This window comes from Lithobates pipiens, unplaced genomic scaffold, assembly GCF_037356315.1.
Source record: "Lithobates pipiens isolate NorthernLeopardFrog02 unplaced genomic scaffold, aLitPip1_a1.2 Scaffold_23, whole genome shotgun sequence".
NCBI classification, from domain to species: Eukaryota; Metazoa; Chordata; class Amphibia; order Anura; family Ranidae; genus Lithobates; species Lithobates pipiens.
Window position 1 is genome coordinate 154,983,569 of NW_027507785.1, and position 23,944 is coordinate 155,007,512.

The 23,944-nt window shown below is 46.6% G+C and overlaps 1 protein-coding gene across 1 annotated transcript in view; it reads left to right on the plus strand.

Annotated features, from left to right (window-relative positions):
- Positions 1-23,944, plus strand: part of GUCY2C (guanylate cyclase 2C) — a 1,344,189-nt gene that overhangs the window by 548,563 nt on the left and 771,682 nt on the right. Inside the window, exon 12 of the mRNA XM_077452503.1 lies at positions 6,206-6,311. Within this exon, the coding sequence (XP_077308629.1) occupies positions 6,206-6,311 (106 nt within the window). The remainder of the gene's footprint in view (positions 1-6,205; positions 6,312-23,944) is intronic.

The window sequence follows — 23,944 nt, forward strand, 5'->3', positions numbered from 1 at the left end:
ACATATGTGGTATCCTCGTACTCAGGAGAAGCAGCAGAATATATTTTGGTGTGCAATTCCCCATATAACTATGGCATGTGTGAGCAATATATCATTTAGTGACAACTTTTTGTAAACTTTTTTTTTTGTGTCAATCACTTGGGACAAAAAAAATATTCAATGGGCTCAACATGCCCCTCAGCAATTTCCTTGGGGTGTCTACTTTCCAAAATGGGGTCATTGGGGGGGGGGGGGTTTGTACTGCCCTGCCATTTTGGCACCTCAAGAAATTAGATAGGCAGTCATAAATTAAAAGCTGTGTAAATTCCAGAAAATGTACTCTAGTTTGTAGACGCTATAACTTTTGCGCAAACCAATAAATATACGCTTATTGACATTTTTTTTACTAAAGACATGTGGCTGAATACATTTTGGCCTAAATGTATGACTAAAATTTAGTTCATTCGATTTTTCTTATAACAAAAAGTAGAAAATATCTTTTTTTTTAAATTTTCAGTCTTTTTCCTTTTATATCGTAAAAAATAAAAATCGCAGAGGCAATCAAATACCATCAAAAGAAAGCTCTATTTGTGGGAAGAAAAGGACGCAAATTTTGTTTGGGTGCAACATTGCATGACCGCGCAATTACCAGTTAAAGCAGTGCAGTGCGAAATTGTAAAAAGACCTCTGGTCCTTAGGCTGACAATTGGTCCGGGGCTGAAGTGGTTAAGCATCAGTATTAAGTCTAGAGCGACTCCACAGATCCCAAATCTTATATAACTGAGGCATAGTGTCATGGACTATTGCCGTAAGCCGTTCCATACGGTTAATGTATTCTAGGTTCTGCAAAACTTGGGAGAGAGCGGGTGAAGTTCGGGAGAGCCACCGTACAGGGATGGCTCTTTTAGCCACTATTAAAATAAAGGTGGCGAGTTTCTGAGCATGTTTGGAGAGCCCAGGAATCGGTAGCCCTAATAAAAAAATACAGAGGGTCTAATGGAAGGGAAATTTCAAACAAGTCCTATATGAAGGACTGTATTGTAAGCCAGAATGGGTGGATCAAGGGGCAGTCCCAGAAAATGTGGAAATGGGAGCCTGTGTCTCCCTGACACCTCCAACACACCTTAGGGGTCTTTCTCATATTTGTGCATAATTTCGGGCACTTTATACCAACAGAGTAATATCTTATAGGCCGTTTCTTTCTGTTCCACGCAGCGTGACGACTTAGAGACGGCTGTCCATATTTTCTGCCACTGCGGGAGTAGTACGGGGTGTTTTAGCACTTGAGTCCACTTCTGCATGTAGGAATGGGAAGAGTCAGTAATGGGCGTGGAGTATTCTATATATGTCAGAGATTAAATGGGCCTGATATGGGCCTTGAGCACATAAAAGTTCAAATGGGGTTGGCTTGTCAAGACTTAGGGTGGGGGATTTAGAGGCAAAATAATGTCTGATTTACAAATAGGAGTGGAAGAGCTGTTTGGGAATCTGGTGCTGTTTCTGTAATTCTGTGAATGATAGAAGTCTCCTGGTAAGGGGGTTTACTATGTTGTGGAGTTAAAATATACCAGCCTGGGTCCAAGGAAGTATTCTATTGTATGCCAGGCTGTCCGGGATATCTGGGTTAAACAGTATGTTTATCAAAGGAGGGCATTGGGAGGCAAGAGAGAATAACCTCGAGCACTTCTTCCAGATATTCAAGGAGAACAACATCGGGGCTAGACATATGCTGCAAAGTGGACCCATTGAGGTTTTAAGGTCTGACCAAAGCATGGCACAAATGTGTGCAGGTCTAGTGATGCTCATTTCAATTTCTGCACACACAGTAGGGGCTTTCCTGGATGACCAGGTAATAATTGATTTGAGGTGTGTCGCGTAATAATATTTAATCGGATCTGGAGCTCCCAGACCTCAGCGCCATCTCAGAGCCAACACCACCGGACCTGCAACCCTATGGGCTCAATAGTGCCATATAAAATTAAGAAGAGTCCTCTGAACAGCCTTTAGTTGGGACATTGGGACGGGGATTGGGAGAGTGTCAAAAAGGTAAAGGAGTCTAGGCATTACCGACCTCTTCAGGACATTGATACGGCCCAGAGGCGAGAGCGGAAAGCGAATCCCATTGCTTCAAAAGTCTATCGATGTTGCGAAAGAGTTGGGGGTAATTAGCTAGGTATAAGGTTGAATAAGAAGGAGTTATGTTAATCCCCAGGTATTAAATGGAATCTGTGCACCAGTGAAAGGTGTAGTTATTTTGTAGTATAATAAGATCATAAGAGTGAATGTGTATGGGCAAAGCTTCTGTTTTACTCGTGTTAATCTTATAACCCGATATTGAGCTAAAGTCTTTCAGCAGGGATAGGAGGTTTGGAAGTGAGCTGTGGGGTTTAGTCAGTGTCAGGAGGATGTCATCTGCGAACAGGGACATTTTATATTCCCTGTGGCGTAAACACACTCCTCCAATGTCTGGGTGCGTGCGGATGGCCTCCGCCAGGGGTTCTAGGCAGAGAATAAAAAGAAGGGGCGATAAGGGGCAACCTTGTCTGGTGCCATTACTCAGGGGGAAGGAGGATGATAGATGAGATGCCAATTTGACCTGGGAAGAGAGGCGGGAGTAGAGGGCCTCAAGGGCTGCCACAAATGGACCGGTGCAGCCAAATTTAGAAAGAGTGGCGAACATGTATGGCCAGCTTAGCATGTCAAAGGCCTTTTGAGCGTCAAGACTTAGGATTAGAGCTGGGCGAGAAGTTTTGTGTAATAGATCAATAAGGTCTATTGTGTGCCTTGTATTGTCTCCTTCATGTCAGGTTTGTACAAAACCCACCTGGTCTCTATGGATAAGTGTAGGAATTATATGAGTGAACCTGTTTGCCAAGATCTTCGTAAAGATTTTATAGTCTGAGTTTAATAACGCTATGGGCCTGTAGTTGTTTGGCAGGGAGGGGTCCTTACCAGGTTTTGGAATGACTGAGATATGGGCATGGATGAATTGGGTGTGTGGAATTGAACCTTGAAGTAGAGAAGTATAAAATGAAATCATGTGGGGACTTAGGACAGGTAGGAATGTCTTGTAATAAGAATAAGGTTGCCCGTCAGGGTCTGGAGCTTTTTGGTTGGGGAGCTGTGTGACTACCTCTTCAAGTTCATCGGGCGATATGGCCGAATTCAAGGCTGCAAGATGATCAGGCAGGAGCTTAGGAAATCTTAAGTGTTTAAAGAAGAGAACAAATTCTTCTTGTGTAAAGTCATAGTTTGGGTCTGTCTGTAAGCAGTTATATAAGTTATGATAGAAATCCCCGAAGATCCGTGACATAGTCAAGGGGCAGTATGTAGGCAATCCGTCGGGATGTCGTAGAAAGTCAGGAGTGGGTTGAAAGGGGCGTGGTTTCAACCTATTTACTAGCAGCTTGTGAGGTTTATTAGAGAATTCATAAAATTTCTGTTTGGACCATAGGAGAGATTTGTCTATTTTGCTCATGGCTAGGGACTTAAGCCAATTTCACAGAGAGACAACTTTCCGGAGCCTGTCCACCGTGGGGGAGGCCAACAGCAATCCCTCTGCCAAATGCAAGTCAGTCATAATGGCAGAACGCTGGGATGCCACATCTTTTTTAAGACAGGATCCCAGCGCTATGCACTGTCTACAAAAAACAGCTTTGTGGGCCTCCCACAGGGTGGAGGGCTCCGTGACCGAGTCAGTGTTAAGTTGGAAGTATTCCATTAGTCAAAAGGCTTTTAGTTTTTGGAGAGTGAAGGAATGTTTCATTCAGTCTCCAGTGACAAGCCCTAGGAAAGGTAGATGAAATATGGATACCTAGTTGAACTGAAGAGTGATCGGACCGTGTAATAGGGTTGATTTCAGAAGAGACCACTGATGTTAAGAGGGGTGAGGACATAAAGAAATTATCCAACCTGGAATAGAGTTTGTGAGGGTGTGAAAAAAATGTGTATTGTTTGTGAGTAGGATGTTTTATCCTCCAAATATCTAACAAGCGTCTAGATCTAATCAGCTTACGGAACAATTTGGATAGGTGAGTAGCTCTGGGGGAGAGGCTGAGGGAAATAGAATATGTCTATCTCTGTCTGACAACATCGTCATATTAAAGTCTCCTCCTACGACCATAAAAGGTTGGGCATATCGGTCCATTGTGTCAAAGACAGAGGACAAGAAGCTGAGCTGACGGGTCAGATGTTAGAAAGGAGGTCAGGAAATGATTGCTGGCAAACTTGAGAGAGCCCCCAGCATGGAAGTGGGTCTCATGGACCAATATCACATCTGCTTTGGAAGCTTTAAACTCCTTCAAAGCTAACCATCTTTTTTGAATGGAGTTTAAACCTTTAACTTTATAAGTTAGAAATTTTAGCACCATAGCAAGTCAATCAGGGACCAGAGCATGACAGAAAACATCACATGGGTAACAAGTGGGACATAGCAGAGAACCCGTTACATCAGAGGGGGCAGGGTCACCCACACTTCATTGGGGAAGCCAGGCTTTCCCCGCCACGTCGGGGGGGGTGGGGTCAGGTGACGGGTGGCCCCACCCTCATATAAGAAACGTCAGGACGCCGGGCTCCCGCAGTGTCTCCGACAGTGGAGACAGAGGAAGGATGGATGGACTGGCTGCGCTGGACTGAGCGATGACCCGTCGCTGGATCAGATCAGCCATCGCTGGACCCCGGAGAGATGATCATCCGTCACTGGATAGCAAGAGTGGATTACTACCGCTGGAATCTTTTTAAATTTTTTTTATTTTTAATAAAGGACTTTTTCAAAAGTGTGTTCGTCTTATTATTTATCAATTTTTTACACTTTCTATGTGAAATGGTAGGGGTACTTTTGTACCCCCTTACCATTTAAAACAGGGGGGCCGGGATCTGGGGGTCCCCTTGTTAAAGGGGGCTTGCAGATTCTGATAAGCCCCCTGCCCGCAGACCCCCACGACCACCGGCCAGGGTTGTGGGGATGAGGTCCTTGTCCTCATCAACATGGGGACATGGTGCTTTGGGGGGGACCCCAAAGCATCCTCCCAATGTTGAGGGTATGTGGCCTGGTACGGTTCAGGAGGGGGGGCGCTCTCTCGTCCCCCCCTCTTTTCATGCGGCCTGCCAGGTTGCGTGCTCACATAAAGGGTCTGGTATGAATTTTTAGGGGGAACCCCACATCAATTTTTTTTACATTTGGCGCGGGGTTCCCCTTAATATCCATACTAGACCTGAAGGGCCTGGTAATTGAATTTGGGGGAACCCCACGCTTTTTTTTTTTTTTTTATCAATGACAATGTGTTCTCTGTATTACGGGAGCCGACAATTCATTATAGCCGTGATTTTAAATTACTTTTTTCCTGCAGCAATGACACTTTGTGCAGGGACAGTTCTAAGCACTGAAAACATGCGCCCCTTTACAGGCATACTATAGACACCCCCCAGGTACGAAATTTAAAGGAATATTATACTTTTATTGTTTCACTTTAATCATTATTAAAATCACTGCTCCCAAAAAAACGGCTGTTCTAAAAACTTTTTTTTGCATTGATACATTTCCCCTGGGGCAGAACCCATGTCCGCCAAACATTTTTTAGGACAGTAACTTGCATATCAGCCTTTAAAATTAGCACTTTAGATTTTGAACGTTTGAGTCCCATAGACTTTAATAGGGTTCTAAAGTTCACACAAAGTTTAGGTCTGTTTGCAGGTTCTGGTGCGAACCGAACCGGGGGGGGGGGGGGGGGTTTGGCTCATCCTTAATCCCAATGTAATCTGCAGAACTGAGCTGTCTAGTCACAAAAGAGGCATTCATCCCTTTCTGCTTTGATTCAGCAGGGGATCTGTTCATGGATCCCCAGCTGAATGGATCAGACAAGGCTTGTGTGTAAGGATTCTAGTTCTAGCTGTAAGGCTGCATTCAAATCTATACATTTTTATTGCTTTTTGCATTTTGCAGATTTGCACTACAGAACCTGTTCCATAGGAAACCCATGTTAAATGGACTGTAGTGCAAATCTGCAAAATGCAAAAAGCACTAAAAATGCATAGGTGTGAATCCAGCCTAAAACTACACAACAGATAGCATAGTTAATATCCTTGAGGAGTCTACAAGTGGTTTTATTAATACAAGTGGTACTGAAAAGGTTGTGATAGTGGTACACAGCTGAAGTTTGGGTACACTGTTTTAAAAAATGTCTTTTGTTTTGTTTGTTGAATATTGTTTTGTTTTGTTTTTCTCTAGAAAGTACCGCAAAGCCCGTGAACTGCAGCAGAAGAAATGGACCCATATCTCAACAGAGAAGATTTTACCATTAGAAACAAATGAGACTTCTCCTGTCAGTTTAAAGGTACAGTATTGCATGCTGTTTTTTTTTTCTTAATTTGCACAATTTTACTTTGCACATCTTTAAAAAACAAAAACAAAAAAACTTGTCATCTTCATAACAGAAGAAATAAATTGGTAATATGTACTTTGCAAACGGAAAATGTGGAAAAACTAGACTGTAAATCTCTTTAGCTGTTATGTGCTGAATTCTCTGAAACCTATCAGTACTATTCACACCAGCCCTAATCACCAATGTGAATGTAGCCTTGATGTTTATGGGGCACTAGCAGCTAACGTACAGCACATCACTGGAGGTGGACATCAAGAAAAATAGGACAGGGAGGAATAGAAGCTGGAGTTGGGCTTTAAAGCGAACCTGATATTTACTAAAAGTTTCTAAGGTAACATAGGTTGCTTAAGTTGTTCAGGCACCATAGCAGAACTACTGTAGTTAATGCTTATCAGGCCACAGCGGAGTAATCCTTATGCAGCGATTCCGCTAAATAAATCAGAGTCCCAACCTCAATCCAAGGGGACATGTAAAAAAAAGCAGAGTTCAGTAGTAAGTCAGAGGTAAGTAATAAGTAAGGCAATCTGCAGAGGTCAGTAGTAAGTAAGGAAAATGTCAGTAGTATATACTGTAATGCAGAGGGTAAACATCACTGGCCCACACACAGTCACAGGCAGCCCCTGTGCATGTCTGTCTTGTCCATCCTGCCCGCCTTTCCCCAGGTTCTCTGGCCCTCATAGATGCACACAGGTAGCCCCTGTGTTCAGTTTTTTGTCCATCATGCACACCATACCTCCCAAATTTTTGATATGGGAACGAGGGATACCTGTTAGCAAACATATGTAGGCATACATGCTAGGGTTTCCGCCTTTGCTTCAAGCCAAACCTGAACACTTTAGCTGCCTGGGAGAGCTTTGGGTGCCCCACAGAGAGTAGTAATGTGGTGTGCATGCGAACGGTGGGTGTAGCCAAACTGCTCTTGCTGACATCATCGCCCTACCCCCAGACAGCTGCCCACAGCTCCCAGATGGAAACAGATTTGTGTGTGACTATCTTGGTTACTTGGGGAGCCACAGGCCGGTCTGCATAATGTGTCTGGGTTTCAGTCTGCCTGAAACACGGACACAAGATACAAAACCTGAATTGTCTGGGTTAATCCTGGACAGGTGGCAACCCTAGAACACCCCCCCCCCCCCCAATATGCCCCCTTAAAGGAGAATGTAATTTCCGGGAACCGCAGCACAAGGACTACTTCACCTGTGCCCGAAAAACATCATTTTTTTGACAGAACACCGGCAATTGCATTCCCCAGCGGATTGATATAGACAAGGAGACCGGGACTTTAATTTCATTGTTGGGACTCAGAGCCACTGTGCAACTATTACTCCGCTGCAGTGCGATAAGGATTAACTAGTCCTGTTCCTTCCCCCGACCTCCAGCTGCCACAGTCAGGTCAGAATCATGTCCTGGTAGCCTTGTTACCATAGGTGTCACAGTCCTATTTGAATCGTGTGTCCGGGTTCCAGGCAGAACTGAAAATCGGACACATGGTTCAAAATAATTCAAAACCCAGACTGTCCAGGCGAATCTTGCACAGGTGGCAACCCTAATTGCATGCTAGCATATCTGGGAACTTACCGGAATTGACATGGAGTTTGCTGCTGGAATCAATATAGGCAGCTTGCATGATTTCATACACACTGTCATTGGTGTGCGCACCCCAGAGCACAGACACATATGCATATATATCAGGAGAGGTGTCAGACTGGCACTTACCGAACCGGTGAGTCCGCTTGGGCAGAGGGTGGTCTCCCGTACGTGTCCGACTTACAACCCCTGATAGAGCAGACAGGTGGCTGAGAGTGCGGAGCAGTAAGAGAGCCTGTGGTATGGCTCCAGGACCAGGAACTTGCAGGAAACTTCCAGCAGCAGGTGAGTAGGTAGGACACAGGCAAACTGGGTACGGAGCAGGAGCAGAGCAGGCAGGTCCGGGTACAGGCAGGGTTTCGGCAACAGGCGGGCAGCAGAGGCACAGAAGGAGCAGGCAAGAGAGAGGTCAAACAAGCCGAGGTCAGGTGCAGGCAGAGGTCAGAGGTGTCCAAGGAGAGCCGGGTCGTCAGGAGATCTGGAAACAGGAATGCAGGATACGGAAAACGGGACAGGGAACCGAGGAGCTGTTGATCAGGCAGCACCTGAATGGTCACAGCAGCAGGCCTAAATAGGCCGATTGGCGCCAAGCAACACGCACGTGCGCGCACCCGAGCGCCAGCAGACACACCAGCGGTACCCGAAGTGCCCACAACAGCGCGCACCGGCGCGCGCCGATGCGCACCGGTGCCAGCAGGGGCACGCGAGGGCACACACCGACGCGCAGCAGCGCCCGCGGGAGCGCGCAACACCGCGCGCACAGGAACACGCACCCCAGCACGCACCGCAGGACATCGGCGCACACCAACACGGGCAGCACCGCGACCATCCTGGTAACGACCCTGACAGTGCCCCCTCCTTAAGGGCAGACTCCGGCTGCCCAGGTGAGCCGGTCTGGAAACCTGGCGGTTCTTGAAGGCCCACAAAAGTTCTTGAGCATGAAGATTGCCCTCGGGCTCCCAGGAGTTGTCTTCAGGGCCATAACCCTTCCACTTGATAAGGTACTGGGTTACATTAGCCCTCTTCCTACAATCAAGGATTGCTTTGACCTCAAATTCTTCTTCATTGTCCACTATAACAGGTTCGGGTGGGCCAGTAGTGCGGTCAGCAAAGGGATTTGGGGTAATGGGTTTCAGTAAGGACACGTGAAAGACCGGGTGCACTCTAAAAGAGTCAGGCAGGTTAAGTTCATAGGCAACTTCATTTATCCTCCTCTTTACTGAGAAAGGGCCCATGAATTTAGGGCCTAACTTCCTGGAGGGACAGGCCATCTTATGGTCGTGACAGAGTTCCAACACGTTCACCTTCAAAGCTTCAGGAACCACAATCTTGCCTTTATGCCAGAACAACCCCTCACTACAGCTGACCTCAGGGCTCGGGGGCATTCCAACAGAAGCCTGTCTGATCCGGGAGATAAGGTCCCCTTGGAGGAGCAGGAAGTTCCCAGAAGGGAGAATTGTATCAGGAGGCCGAGTCTTTTCAGGGTTAGAAAACATACGTGACAGGGCATCCGGCTTGACGTTCTTAGAACCAGGTCTATAGGTGATGTGGAATTGAAACCGAGAAAAAAAAAGAGCCCATCTGGCTTGCCGTGGTCTAAGTCTTTTGGCAGTTCTCAAATATTCCAGGTTTTTATGGTCAGTGTAGACCAGGATGGGATGTGCAGCACCCTCCAATAGATACCGCCATTCCTCCAGAGCCGCCTTAATGGCCAGAAGTTCTCGGTCCCCAACATCATAGTTCCTTTCGGATGAGGACAGTTTGCGCAAAAAGAACGCCACCGGAAAAAGAAGGGCCTTGGCACCCTGCCGCTGGGATAGCACTGCCCCCACAGCAATTTCCGAAGCATCTACTTCAAGAACGAAGGGTAAGGCTGGATCCGGATGTTTCAGAATAGAGGCAGAAGTAAATAGCATCTTGAGTCTTTCAAAGGCCAGCTGAGCCTCAGGGGTCCAAGAGAATCGGGTACCTTGCCTGGTCAGTTCGGTAATGGGAGCAATGATTGCAGAGAAACCCCTGATAAATTTCCTGTAGAAGTTGGAAAAGCCGATGAAGCGCTGTACACCCTTCTTGTCCACAGGCGCAGGCCAGTCCAGGATGGCAGACACTTTTTGGGGATCCATCCTGATGCCCTCCACTGATATAACCAGGCCCAGGAATTGGATGGACTGGCGTTCAAACTCACACTTTTTGAGTTTTGCGTAGAGCCCGTGTACCCTGAGACGAGCTAAAACGCTACGGACATGTCTACGATGGGCTTCCAATGATGAGGAAAAGATTAGGATATCGTCCAGGTATGCAATTACATATAGATCCAGGTAGTCACGAAAAATATCGTTGACGAAATGTTGAAAGGTTGCGGGTGCGTTACACAACCCGAAGGGCATGACAAGGTACTCGAAGTGCCCAAAACGAGTACGGAACGCTGTCTTCCATTCGTCTCCTTCTCGGATACGGATTAAATTGTAAGCTCCGCGAAGATCCAATTTAGAAAAGATGACTGCAGACCCCAGCCTTTGGAATAACTCGGGTACTAGGGGTAAGGGGTAATGGTTTTTAACAGTTATTTTGTTCAATTCCCGATAGTCAATGCAGGGGCGTAGGGAATGGTCCTTTTTTTCGACGAAAAAAATGCCAGCACCGGCAGGGGAAGTAGAAGGACGGATAAACCCCTTTTTCAGGTTTTCGTCAATATAATCCTTCAGCGTGCCTAACTCCTGCTCCGTTAATGGAAAAATTCTCCCAAAAGGGACTTCAGTACCTGGTAACAGTTCAATAGGGCAGTCATAAGGCCTGTGGGGGGGAAGAGTGTCTGCCCCTTTCTTACTGAATACATCCAGAAAGTCCTTATAGGGTTCAGGAACGGACTGATGCAATTTCGGATCGACATCCAAACAGAGAAGTTGAGAGGAATTATATGTTGGTTGGCCCAAGCAGTGTTGTTGACAGTACTCAGAAAGAAACTTGACTTCTCCTGTGGCCCAGTTTATGCTTGGATTGTGGGCCTTCAACCAGGGTATCCCCAGGATAATGGGAAACAAGGGGGAGGAGATGGCATCCAGACGTAGGTGCTCCTGGTGACAGGTGCCCATAGTAGCCAGCAAAGGGACAGTCTCTTGCGTGACAGGACCGGAACTAAGAGTGGAGCCATCGGCTAGATGTACAGCAAGCCCCTGAGCCTTAGGTATGAGCGAGATGTGATGGTTGGCAGCGAAAGTCAGATCGATAAAGCAGCTGCACGCTCCGGAATCAATGATGGCTGACACTGGGAAACTCCCTCCTGGAAGCTGCAAAGTGAGGAGAAGGGCAAGGTGAGAACTGGGTTTTCGTAGAACAGAGGCACACATGAAGGAAGAGGAAACACACTTACGTGTCTTGTTGGGGCAAGCCCTGACATAGTGCCCAGGTTCCCCACAGTAGAGACATAAGTTGTGGGCACGTCTGCGCTGCTTTTCTTCAGGGGTCAACGAGGGCCGAAGTAACCCGAGCTGCATCGGCTCAGGAGCTTCCAGAGCGGGAGCAGAAGAGGTAGAAGAGAACTGACCAGCAGAACTGGGAACCTTGGGGAGCACCCAGGTAGGACGGAAGTGGCTGGAGGACCTCTCCGACCGGCGCTCCCTTAAACGACGATCGATCTGAATGGAGAGGTTGACTAACTCATCCAGGGTTTGTGGTATTCCTACCCATGCCAACTCGTCCTTAAGGGGGTCAGAAAGTCCCATCCGAAATTGGTGGCGCAAGGCGGCATCATTCCAATCCGTGTCGGAGCTCCAGCGGCGGAATTCCACTGCATAGTCCTCGGCCGCTCTGCGACCTTGTTGAAGAGAGTGCAGTGCGGCTTCTGCAGTCGCAGTCAATTGGGGGTCCTCATATAGCTGAGACATGGCCAAGAAGAAGTTATCAAGGCTATCCAGGGTTTCAGATTTCTGCTCCAGCAAACGGTGGGCCCAGGTCTGAGGCTCGCCGGACAACAGGGATATTACAAAGCCCACCTTGGTTGCCTCTAGAGAGAATGTCCGGGGCTGCAGTGCGAAGTACAGTTCGCAAGAGTTGCGAAACGCACGATACTTGGTGCGATCGCCAGAAAACCTCTCGGGTGTAGGTACCCTTGGCTCTGGAGGAAGCATCACCACGGAGGGTGCAGATGAAAGACCGGTGGGAGAGGTTCCTTGAGGGTTAGATGAGGAGGACAAGGCTTGGACTTGCTCCTCCAACCTTGAGTAGCCATCCTGGAGATTCTTCACGGCTTGGGTCAGACCGGCCAAATGTCTGCATAATTCGTCCATGGGGGAGGCCCCCTGCCCGGACTCAGTCATGGCTGCCTGATACTGTCAGACTGGCACTTACCGAACCGGTGAGTCCGCTTGGGCAGAGGGTGGTCTCCCGTACGTGTCCGACTTACAACCCCTGATAGAGCAGACAGGTGGCTGAGAGTGCGGAGTGGTAAGAGAGCCTGTGGTATGGCTCCAGGAGCAGGAACCCACAGGAAACTTCCAGCAGCAGGGGAGTAGGTAGGACACAGGCAAACTGGGTACGGAGCAGGAGCAGAGCAGACAGGTCCGGGTACAGGCAGGGTTTCGGCAACAGGCGGGCAGCAGAAGCACAGAAGGAGCAGGCAAGAGAGAGGTCAAACAAGCCGAGGTCAGGTGCAGGCGGAGGTCAGAGGTGTCCAAGGAGAGCCGGGTCATCAGGAGATCTGGAAACAGGAATGCAGGATACGGACAAAGGGACAGGGAACCGAGGAGCTGTTGATCAGGCAGCACCTGAATGGTCACAGCAGCAGGCCTAAATAGGCCGATTGGCGCCAAGCACCGCACACGTTCGCGCGCCGGCGCGCCCACCCGGGCGCCAGCAGACACACCAGCGGTACCCGAAGTGCCCACAACAGTGCACACGCGAGGGCACACACTGACGCGCAGCAGCGCCCACGGGAGCGTGCAACACCGCGCCCACAGGAACACGCACCCCAGCACGCACCGCAGGACATCGGCGCACACCAACACGGGCAGCACCGCGACCATCCAGGTAACGACCCTGACAAGAGGAGAGATTGATGTCAGTAGGGCAATGTGCAATTTCAGTAGAGTTTTATTTTTTTATTTTTTTAGCAGCCCTATTGTGGGGCCTATGGTGAAATAAGAGTCTAAACCCGGTCCCTATTTTTGCAGCCTCGGATGCACTAGACAGTGAACAAATGGGAAGTATTATGCTGAGTGACTTCCTGTTCAATCACTAACTGAAGCCTAGTAAACATAGTTTACCATGCTTCAGTTAAAAATTAACACAGGGGCAATCGGTACAGATAGTTACATAGTTAGTCAGGTTGAAAAAAGACACAAGTCCATCCAGTTCAACCACAAAAAAAATAAAAATAATAATATCATACAATCCCATATACCCAATTATATACCCACAGTTGATCCAGAGGAAGGCGAAAAACCCCAGCGGAGCATGATCCAATTTGCTAAAGCAGGGGAAAAAATTCCTTCCTAATCCCCCAAGAGGCAATCCAATTTTCCCTGGATCAACTTTACCTATAAATATTAGCACCCAGTTAGTTATGTACAATTTAGGAAATAATCCAGGCCTTTCTTAAAGCAATCTACTGAGCTTTCCAGAACCACCTCTGCAGGGAGTCTATTCCACATTTTCACAGCTCTTACTGTGAAAAAACCTTTCCGTATTTGAAGATAAAATCTCTTTTCCTCTAGACGTAAAGAGTGCCCCCGTGTCCTCTGGGTTGACCGTAAAGAGAATAACTCAACACCAAGTTCACTATATGGATCCCTTATATATTTGAACATGTTGATCATATCCCTCCTTATTCTCCTCTTCTCAAGAGAGAATAAATTCAGTTCCTCGAATCTTTCCTCATAGCTGAGCTCCTCCATGTGTCTTATCAGTTTGGTTGCCCTTCTCTGCACTTTCTCCAGTTCCCCGATATCCTTTTTGAGAACTGGTGCCCAAAACTGAACTGCATATTCCAGATGAGATCTTAATAATGATTTGTACAGGGGCAAAATTATATCTCTCTCTCTGGAGTCCATACCTCTCTTAATACAAGAAAGGACTTTGCTCGCTTTGGAAACCGCAGCTTGGCATTGCATTCTATTATTGAGCTTATGATCTACCAAAAACCCCAGATCCTTCTCCACTATGAATCCCCCCAGTTGTACTCCACCTAGTATGTATGATGCATATTCTTAGCCCCCAAGTGCATAACTTTACATTTATCAACATTAAACCTCATCTGCCACATAGTCGCCCAATTAGACAGAGCATTGAGGTCGGCTTGTAAATTGGAGACATTCTGTAAGGACGTTATTCCACTGCATAGCTTGGTGTCATCTGCAGAGATCACTGTGTTTACTATGAAACATTCCCCCTGCAGCAGCCAGCAGGAGAGGAGGGAATCTGGCAACACTGCAGGGGGGAGACAGGGGTGCAAAGAAGCAGGGAAAATCGGCCGCACAAGATGATTAGGGTGTGCCTAGGAACACCCTGTGCGCATGCCTATTCGTACTGTTCTGATTGTAACTGCTGTGTGCCCCCCTACAGAAAGAAGATGATGAGTGTGTGCACAGCTGGCTGATAACATGCAGGAAGAGAGAGGTTGTTGAGGCACAGTGACCTATTGCACTTTGCACCTGAAAGAGTGCACAGGTCTGATGTGTCAGGTGGTTCCAAGTGCCTCTCAGTATCGGAGTTCTCCCTATTTACTTAGGCCCCTTTCACACTGGGGTGGTGGGTGTGTCAGCGATAAATTTCGTAGTGATTGACCCCCGCTAGTGGCCCGAGAAGGGGTTAAAACCACGCAAAGCGTTGCTGCAGCCGCGCTGCCCCATTGATTTCAATGGGCAGGAGTGGTTTAGGAGCGGTGTATACACCGCTCCAAAGATGCTGCTTGCGGAACTTTTTTTAATGTCCTGCAAGCGCACCACTCCAGTGTGAAAGCACTCAGGCTTTCACACTGTAGGGACAGGAGCGGCTCTTTACAGGCGCTATGCAGGCATTATTTTTTAACCTGTCCACCTTTAGGAGATCCCTGAAAACTCATTTATTCAGGGAAGCCTATCCCACACCCACCTAACAACTGTCCCCGAGCCACCACCATCAAATCATTCTCTGCAGCTATTACCTTTTGTACCACCATCCCCTCCCTTTAGAATGTAAGCTCTATGGGAATGGCCCTCCTGTACCTTTTGTATTGTACTGTAATTGTGTTGTAAAGCGCTGCGTAAACTGTTGGAGCTATATAAATCATGTATAATAATAATAATTTAAAGACTAGGTAAGTTACACAGAATCTCTTCATTGTATGATATGAACCAAATACAGCAAGAATGTTTTGACATGTAATATTGCATATGTCAGATATGACTCTCTCTCACCAAGAATTGCTAACAAAGCACTATTCAGTACAATGGAATCCTCAAAATTGTAAGTCCTAGGGCAGATTCAGAAGCAGAGATCTTCCACCTATCTATTCCATGGAAGTAGCGCTAGGTGGAAGAGAAGGAGGGATTATAGGAGGAAACAAGTAGAAAAGATATAAGTTATAAAAGTTATAAGAGGTCTAAAGTGTGCCAGATATATAATGCCTTTTCAATAATCCAGGGGTTTCCCAGCAGAATGGGAAGAAGTTTCTTTTCTTAGGCTTTTATTACTCTTTTCCTCCCCTCCTCCTTCATTAGGGACAAAGATTAAATGCTTCTAGTGTTCTCTGCTTAACATGTTTTTAAAAATACACATACATCACATACAAACTAGGAGATGTAGCACTAGATAAATAGAGTGTGATGGCGCCGGGTGAACTCCAACCTCTGATGAAACATAATGATGATGCATAAGGTGGACACAGGTGCATGATGTCATCGCACTACCCAGAACTGTATACAGCTTTAAGGCAAGATCACATAGTGACCAGACACAGTATATATATACAGCTTTAAGGCAAGATCACATAGTGACCAGACACAGTATATATCCTCCACACTAACTCTAGCAGCAAGTTCTGGGTAGTGCGATGACATCATGCACCTGTGTCCACCTTATGCATCATCATTATGTTTCATCAGAGGTTGGAGTTCACCCGGCGCCATCACACTCTATTTATCTAGTGCTACATCTCCTAGCAAAGGTAAACAACAACTAAGCTAATTCCTGCTGTCACTAGTTCTAAGGCCTCATGCACACTGGACGTTTTTGGAAGTTTTTACAGCTGTTATTTTTGGCTTCAAACGTTTATTTCTACAGCCAATAAACTCTCCTGCATGTTATCCTATGTGTCTATGCACACATAGGGTGCTATCAACTGTTTTTTAGCTGGGGCGTTTTTTTGGCTGGAAAAACTCCACAAAACTAGTGGGTTCTTCGTGGCTTTTTTCCGCTGTAAAAAGTGCTCTAACATCACAAAATACCTAAAAACGCAGATAAACTCTCAAAGCGTCTCACCAGCATTTTTTATCATTTTTGATCCCACTGAAAAAAAAAAGAAACACTTAAAAAACGATAACGCTAAAAAACGTTATTGTAAAAACTTTGAAAAACATTGAAAAACTCACTGCAAAGCTGCTTACATTTTTATAATAATGTAAGTATAATAAGCTATGCAGTTAGGCTGCTTTCACACTGGGGCGGGAGCAGCGTCGGCGGTAAAGCGCCGCTATTTTTAGCGGCGCTTTACCGTCGTTTTAGCGGCGGTGTGCGGGCACTAGCGGGGTGGTTTTAACCCCCGCTAGCGGCCAAAAAGGGGTTAAACCCGCCCGCAAAGCGCTGCTGCAGCGGCGCTTTGCCGGCGGTATTGCCGCGGTGTCCCATTGATTTCAATGGGTAGGAGCAGTATAGGAGCGGTGAATACACCGCTCCTTCACCGCTGCAAAGATGCGGCTAGCAGGACTTTTTTCACCGTCCTGCCAGCGCATCGCTCCAGTGTGAAAGCCCTCCGGCTTTCACACTGGAGTTAAAGGGGCCGGTTTTTTTCAGGCGTTACACAGGCACTATTTTTAGCGCTGTAACGCCTGAATACCGCCCCAGTGTGAAAGCAGCCTTAAGGAAATTGTTTTCTAAATGGAAGTGGCACCATTTTAAACCAAAGCTGCTGTGTGGTGAAACAAAAATATTGCTGTTCTGAAGTTTAAGGAATAGAAAAATCGGTGAAAGAGCCGAACACGGTTTGTCCATTACCGAATCCCATTACTCGGTATATCATTCCTGGACGAGGACGCCATATTGAAGGATGGAGGAATAGAAGGATAAAGGCTGGTGTGGACGCTTGTTATTTACAGAATTGAGGTGAGAGTTCTAGGAGCACATTTCCTATTGGATATCCAGTATAGAAGGAAATTGAGTCTATGATATTATAATATTGAGAAGTGGACTTTTCTTTGATATATGAGCATATATTTATATATAGACAGACAATTTTTTGTATTATTTTTATTTTTATTGATCTTTTGATATAATATTTTTTTTTTCTATCATTTGATACCATTCATCTCTTCCTTTTGACCATTTTTTGGATCATTACATATATTGTCACAACACTTTTTAGGTTGATTGCTTATGTGCCAATGCGCAAGATCACTTTATATTATTTATAACATTTTTATAATAACGTCCAGTGTGCATGAGGCCTAAGTGTCATCTGGTCGCTGCTACTAGTCCTAAGCACCACTAGTCTTAAAGTAAATAAATATATGTTAAATTCATATACATACTTATATTACTTATAATAACAATGATAAATATTTTAATCAAATATACACATAAAAAATATTTATCTAACATACCTAATTTAAAAACTATAAACATTTTACAAATGTAAAACCTTATAACCCACAAGCATCTTATATATAATTCATATATAGGGGGTCAGAAATTAAAACTCTGATACTAAAAACATATTTTATTATTTAAATAAAAAAACTACCAAAACCTATTAATTTTATTATAAGGGAAGATGTTTCCTATGTATTCAAAGCTTTAAAATTAATAATAATATATCTATGAATTAATATAGGGATATCAATTATCACCTGGACCAACAATTCTATTTGAAATAATTAGGGATGAGCTTGACACCCTCGGTTCGTTTCGCACCAGAACATGTGAATAGGCAAAAAGTTTGTGCGAACACTGTTAAAGTCTATGGGGCACGAACATGAAAAATCAAATGTGTTCATTTTAAAGGCTTATATGCAAGTTATTGACGTAAAAAGTGTATTGGGACCCGGGTACTGCCCCATGGGGTATGCAAAAAAAGTTTTTAAAATGGACGTTTTTTTTCCAGGAGCAGTGATTTTAATTATGCTTGAAGTGAAACAACAAAAATGAAATATACTTTTAAATATTGGGCCTGGGGGTCCACTTAGTTTGCCTGTAAAGTGGTGCATCTTTCTGATGTGTTTTACTGTGCCTTATGTGCATTATGCTTATATAAAAAACAGTGAGCTATCCAGAGCCAATCATAGAGTCACAGACGCCTGGGTGCAGAAATATTTCTGGCGCCTCCGTATGGGCGTGGTCATCTTACTTACTCCTCCCCTTTACAAATGTTTCTATGGCAAAGACTCAAACAGATATGTTCCCTGAAGGAGTCTTCATTACCCTGAGATCCACCCATGATCTCTCAACAATTAACAAAATACAGGAAGAGAAACAGAGTACTCTAATGGGACCTGGAGGGGGGTCTCTCTAATGGACACAGAGAGGGCCTCTGTTAGAGAGGGGAGATGGTCAGAGACTGCAGACATGATACAAGAGATGGTCAGAAACTGCGGAAGTGATACAAGAGACCAATGCAGCCTGTCAGTGCCCACCAATTAAAGCCTATCAGTGCCCACCAAATGCAGCCTTATCAGTGCCCACCAAATGCAGCCTTATCAGTGCTCATTAAATGCAGCCTACCAGTGCGCATTAAAGGTAGCCTTATCAGTGCCCACCAAATGTAACCTTATCAGTGCCCACCAAATGTAGAATTATCAGTGCCCACCAAATGTAGCCTCATCAGTGCCCACCAAATTCACTCTACAGCGCCCACCAAATTCAGAATACCAGTGCCCACCAAATTCAGTATATGTCAGAAACCATGAATCAGACCGAGACAGAAGTACAATTAAATCACACTTCTTTATTAAATAAAAATAAAAAGTTAAATAGAAAAAGCGTAGTCAAAGTATAACCAGAGTCCACTAACCGGATCGAGTAGTCAGCCAGGCCAGAATTCAATAACCAGATTGGGTAATTAGCCAGGCCAGGAGTCAGGGATCCAAGTAGAGCAACAGCAAGCAGGATAAGAAGCCAGAAGGGATGTCAGCAAGTCAGTCTTTAAACAGAACCACAGGAGATGGTTTCTTGTGATGTGACCAAGGTGAAAGCAGAGGTGAAGTGAGCTGGACAGCTTTAAGTAGGCAGGTCAGACGAGCATGATCAGGAACAGCTGGTAACTGTGGAGAGAGATGAGAGCTGGCAATTAGCCGACAGCTGAGCAGCCAGCCCAGAAAAGGAAGGGCTAAGCCAGCCCTGACAGTACCCCCTCCTCAATGACCCCTCTCCCTTGGAGGGCCACTGGGCTTGAGGGGAAACCGTCTATGGAACTCGCGGAGGAGGACAGGGGCATGTACGTCCAAGGATGAAACCCAGGAGCGTTCCTCCGGACCATACCCCTTCCAATGCACCAGGTACTGTATGCGCCCACGGAACCTACGGGAGTCAACAATGGATTGTACCTCATACTTCTCATGGTTCTAAACTTGAATAGGGTGAGGGCGTGGCACCGAGGTTGTAAATCGGTTACAGACCAATGGTTTCAATAAGGAGACATGAAACACATTTGAGATGCGCATACTAGGAGGAAGGTCCAACGCGTAAGCCACTGGGTTAATCCTGCGAAGGATACGGAAAGACCCAATAAACCGAGGTGCAAACTTCAGTGAGGGAACACGAAGCCGGAGGTTGCGAGATGACAACCAGACCCTGTCCCCAACCTGGTAGGAAGGCGCAGGCAGGTGTACCTGAGTCTGTACCTAAAATTAGCATGACGCAAAGCCTCCTGGACTTTTACCCAAGTCGAACGAAGACCACGGAGATGCTCCTCTAATGCAGGAATACACTGCGGAACAAACGAGTCAGGCAGCATGGAAGGTTGTAAACCATAATTTGCCATAAATGGAGACAATCGGGAGGCAGAATTCAAGGCACTGTTGTGAGAAAACTCTGCCCATGGTAATAGGTCTGACCAGTTGTTATGGTGGTCAGAAATATAGCAACGTAGGAATTGCTCCAAGGACTGATTGGCTCGCTCTGTGGCCCCATTAGACTGAGGGTGATATGCAGAAGAGAACGCAAGCTGGATTCCCAACTTTGCACAAAAGGCTCGCCAGAACCAGGAGACAAACTGACTGCCCCTGTCCCAGACAATCACCTTGGGTAGCCCATGTAAGCGAAAGATCTCCCGAGCAACAATGGAAGCCAGTTCCTTAGAGGTAGGCAACTTCTTAAGTGGAATACAATGACACATCTTTGAGAACCGGTCAACCACCATAAGGATAACATTGTTGCCTTGGCTTGGAAGTTGGGCAACTCCACAATGAAATCCATTGACAGGTGAGTCCAGGGCCTCTCTCCATTGGGTATGGGTTGTAGGAGGCCCACTGGAAGGTGTCGTGGAGTCTTACTCTGAGCACACACAGGACAGGCAGCTACGAAGGCAGTAACATCAGCCCATAGACTAGGCCACCTGAATTGTTGGGAAATGGCCCAAATGAATTGATTCTTCCCAGATTGGCCAGCGTTCTTGGGAGAATGGTAAGTCTGGAGCACAGCAGTACGGAGACTCTCTGGGACAAAGCAGCGGTCACAAGCATTCTCAGGAGCAGCATGGACCTGAGCAACAAGAATTTTGTCTGATTTTGTCAATTTTGTCAAGTAAGACTGGTGCGAACCGTAGCCAAGATACGATCAGGAGGAATCATAGGAACCGGAACCGACTCTGACTTGGAAGTGGAGGAAAATTGTCGTGACAAGGCATCAGCCCTTACATACTTAGTAAGTATGAGACAATGTAATTAAAGTTTGACAAGAAAAGAGCCTGTCGCGCCCTTCTGGGAGAGAGTCGCTTAGCCTCAGACAAGAATGTACGATTCTTATGGTCAGTAAGAATAAGAACAGGCACAGTGGTACTTTCAAGAAAATATCTCCATTCTTTCAGGGCTAAAATGATCGCCAACAGCTCTCTGTCACCAATATCATAATTGCACTCAGCAGGAGACAATTTCTTGGAAAAGTAGCAACACGGATGCATAGCGCTCTCAGAGTTAGGACGTTGAGACAGAAGGGTGCCAACTCCAGTCTCAGAAGCATCAACTTCTAGGATAAAAGGCAACGTAGGATCAGGATGTGCCAACACAGGAGCAGAAACAAAGGCAGCCTTGAGAGTCTCAAAGGCCTTAATGGACTCCGGAGACCAACTCTGTGGGTTACCGTCTTTTCTGGTCATATCAGTCAGGGGCTTGACCAGAGACGGGAAGTTCCGAATAAACTTCCGATAGTAGATGGCAAAACCCAGGGAACACTGCAGAGGATGTAAACCCATGGGTCGAGGCCACTGTAGGACTGCCGAAAGTTTCTCTGGGTCCATCGAAAAAACCAGCAGTGGAAATGACATAGCCCAGGAATATAACCTGTTTACGATGGAACTCACACTTCTCCAGTTTACAATAGAGATTGTTCTCTCTTAGTTTTTGAAGCACACCACAGACATATGTGTGGTGGCTCTCCAGGGACTTGGAAAATATGAGGATATCATCGAGATAAACCACCACACATAACTGCAACAAATCTCGGAGGACATTGTTAATAAATTCCTGAAAAACTGGCAGAGCGTTACAAAGGCCAAAAGGCATTACCAGGTATTCATAATGGCCTGTTCTGGTATTAGATGCAGTTTTTCACTCTTCGCCCTCCTTAATGCGCACAAGATTGTATGCCCCTCTCAAGTCAAGCTTCGTGAAAACCGTTGCTCCCTTGAGGCGGTCAAATAACTCTGTAATCAATGGAATCGGGTAGGCATTCTTAATCGTGACACGATTGAGACCCCTATAATCTATACAAGGTCTCAGTTCACCACTCTTCTTCTTCACAAAGAAGAAACGAGCACCAGCAGGAGACGAGGATTTGCAGATCAAACCTTGAGAAAGTGCATCAGCAACATACTCCTCCATGGCCTTATCCTCCAAGACCGACAGAGGGTAAACCCGGCCACGAGGAGGTATGGCACCAGGTTGAAGGTCAATTGCGCAATCATAAGACCGGTGTGGAGGCAAACTACCAGCTTGACCTTTATCAAAGACATCGCTAAAATCACGCTACTCCTCCGGCAGGGAGGGGAGTGAAGAGGTGCACAGGACCTTGGATACCATCAGGAAGCATGTCTCACTGCATTGTGGTGACCAGGAGTGAACCTCAGCACGGAGCCAATCAAAAGAGGGGTTGTGCCTCTGTAACCAAGGAAAACCAATAACCAGCGGAAACCTGGGTGAGGAAATAACTTGGAATTTGATTATCTCATGGTGAAGAGCCCCTATGGCCATGGACAATGGAATCATCTCATGAGTCACATGGGCAGGCTGTAAAGGTCTCCCATCAAGAGCCTCAATGGTAAGGGGAGCGTCACGCAGCTGCAGCAGAATCGAGTGCTGCGAAATAAATGCAGCATCAATGAACAGGCCTGCAGCCCCAGAGTCGATAAGAGCCTGTATCTCGATGGACGACTCAGCCCAAGAAAGGGTGACCGAAACCAGGGGCTTATCCTTCGGGATAACTGGGGACGAAACAACGCCATTACAGGACCTCAAGGTTCGGGCATTCCCTGGACGCGTAAGACAAGACTTCAAAAAGTGACCTGCCTGGCCACAATAAAGGCACAATCTCTCCCTCCTCCTAAAGGCTCTCTCATCCACAGAGAGACGCGTGAAGCCTAGGTGCATGGGTTCATCTTCACTGACCGACTCGGTACCAGGAGGCATGGGAGGTGAGGGAGGCATGGACGGAACTACAAAGCTTGGAGGCAAACGTACAGGAGGCTTCCGCAAATGCTCCTTAAGAGAAAATCTTTCTCTGAGTCTGGAGTCAATGAGGATGGCAAACGAGATCAAGCTTTCCAGCTTAGTGGGTATATCTCGGGCTGCTATCTCATCCTTGATGGAATCCGAGAGACCATGAGAAAAAGCAGTCACGAGGGCCTCATTGTTCCAAGAAACCTCTGCTGCCAGAGTACGGAAACAGTTCTCGTACTCTGTTTGATGGACATGAGGCACTTGGCAGCAGAAGCAGAGCATGCGGGAACGTCAAATACCCTTTTAACCAGTTGCCGACCGCCGCACGCCGATGTACGTCGGTACAATGGCACGGGCAGGCATAAGGACATACATGTACGTCCCTTGCCTCCCGCGGGTCGGGGGCCCGATCGGGCCCCCGCCCGGTGCCTGCGGCGGTCGGTATTCGTTCGGGAGCGATCCCGGACGAGGGGACGGCCATTCATTCATGGCCACCCCCTCGCGATCGCTCCCGACGAATAGAAATCCCCGGTGACATCACTTCCTCTCCTGTAATGTAAACACAGGAGAGGAAGTGATGTATTCTCTCCTCCGTGTCGGTATTTTTCGTTCCGACACGGAGGAGAGCGGATCAGTAAGTTGCACCAACACTCTACACACACAGTAGAACATGCCAGGCACACTCACACCCCCCCTTTACCCCCCGATCACCCCCCCAATTACCCCTGCCCCCCAGTCACAGTGACACCAATGTCATTTTTTTTTTTTTTTTTTTGCATTGGTGTCATTTGTGACTGTAATAACTGTTAGGGCAGTTAGAGTTAGCCCCCTTTAGTTCTAATGTACCCCCCTAACCCCCCCAATAAAGGTTTAACCCCGTGATCACCCCCCGTCGCCAGTGTCACTAAGGCTGGGTTCACATTGCAGCGGTTTATGAGAACG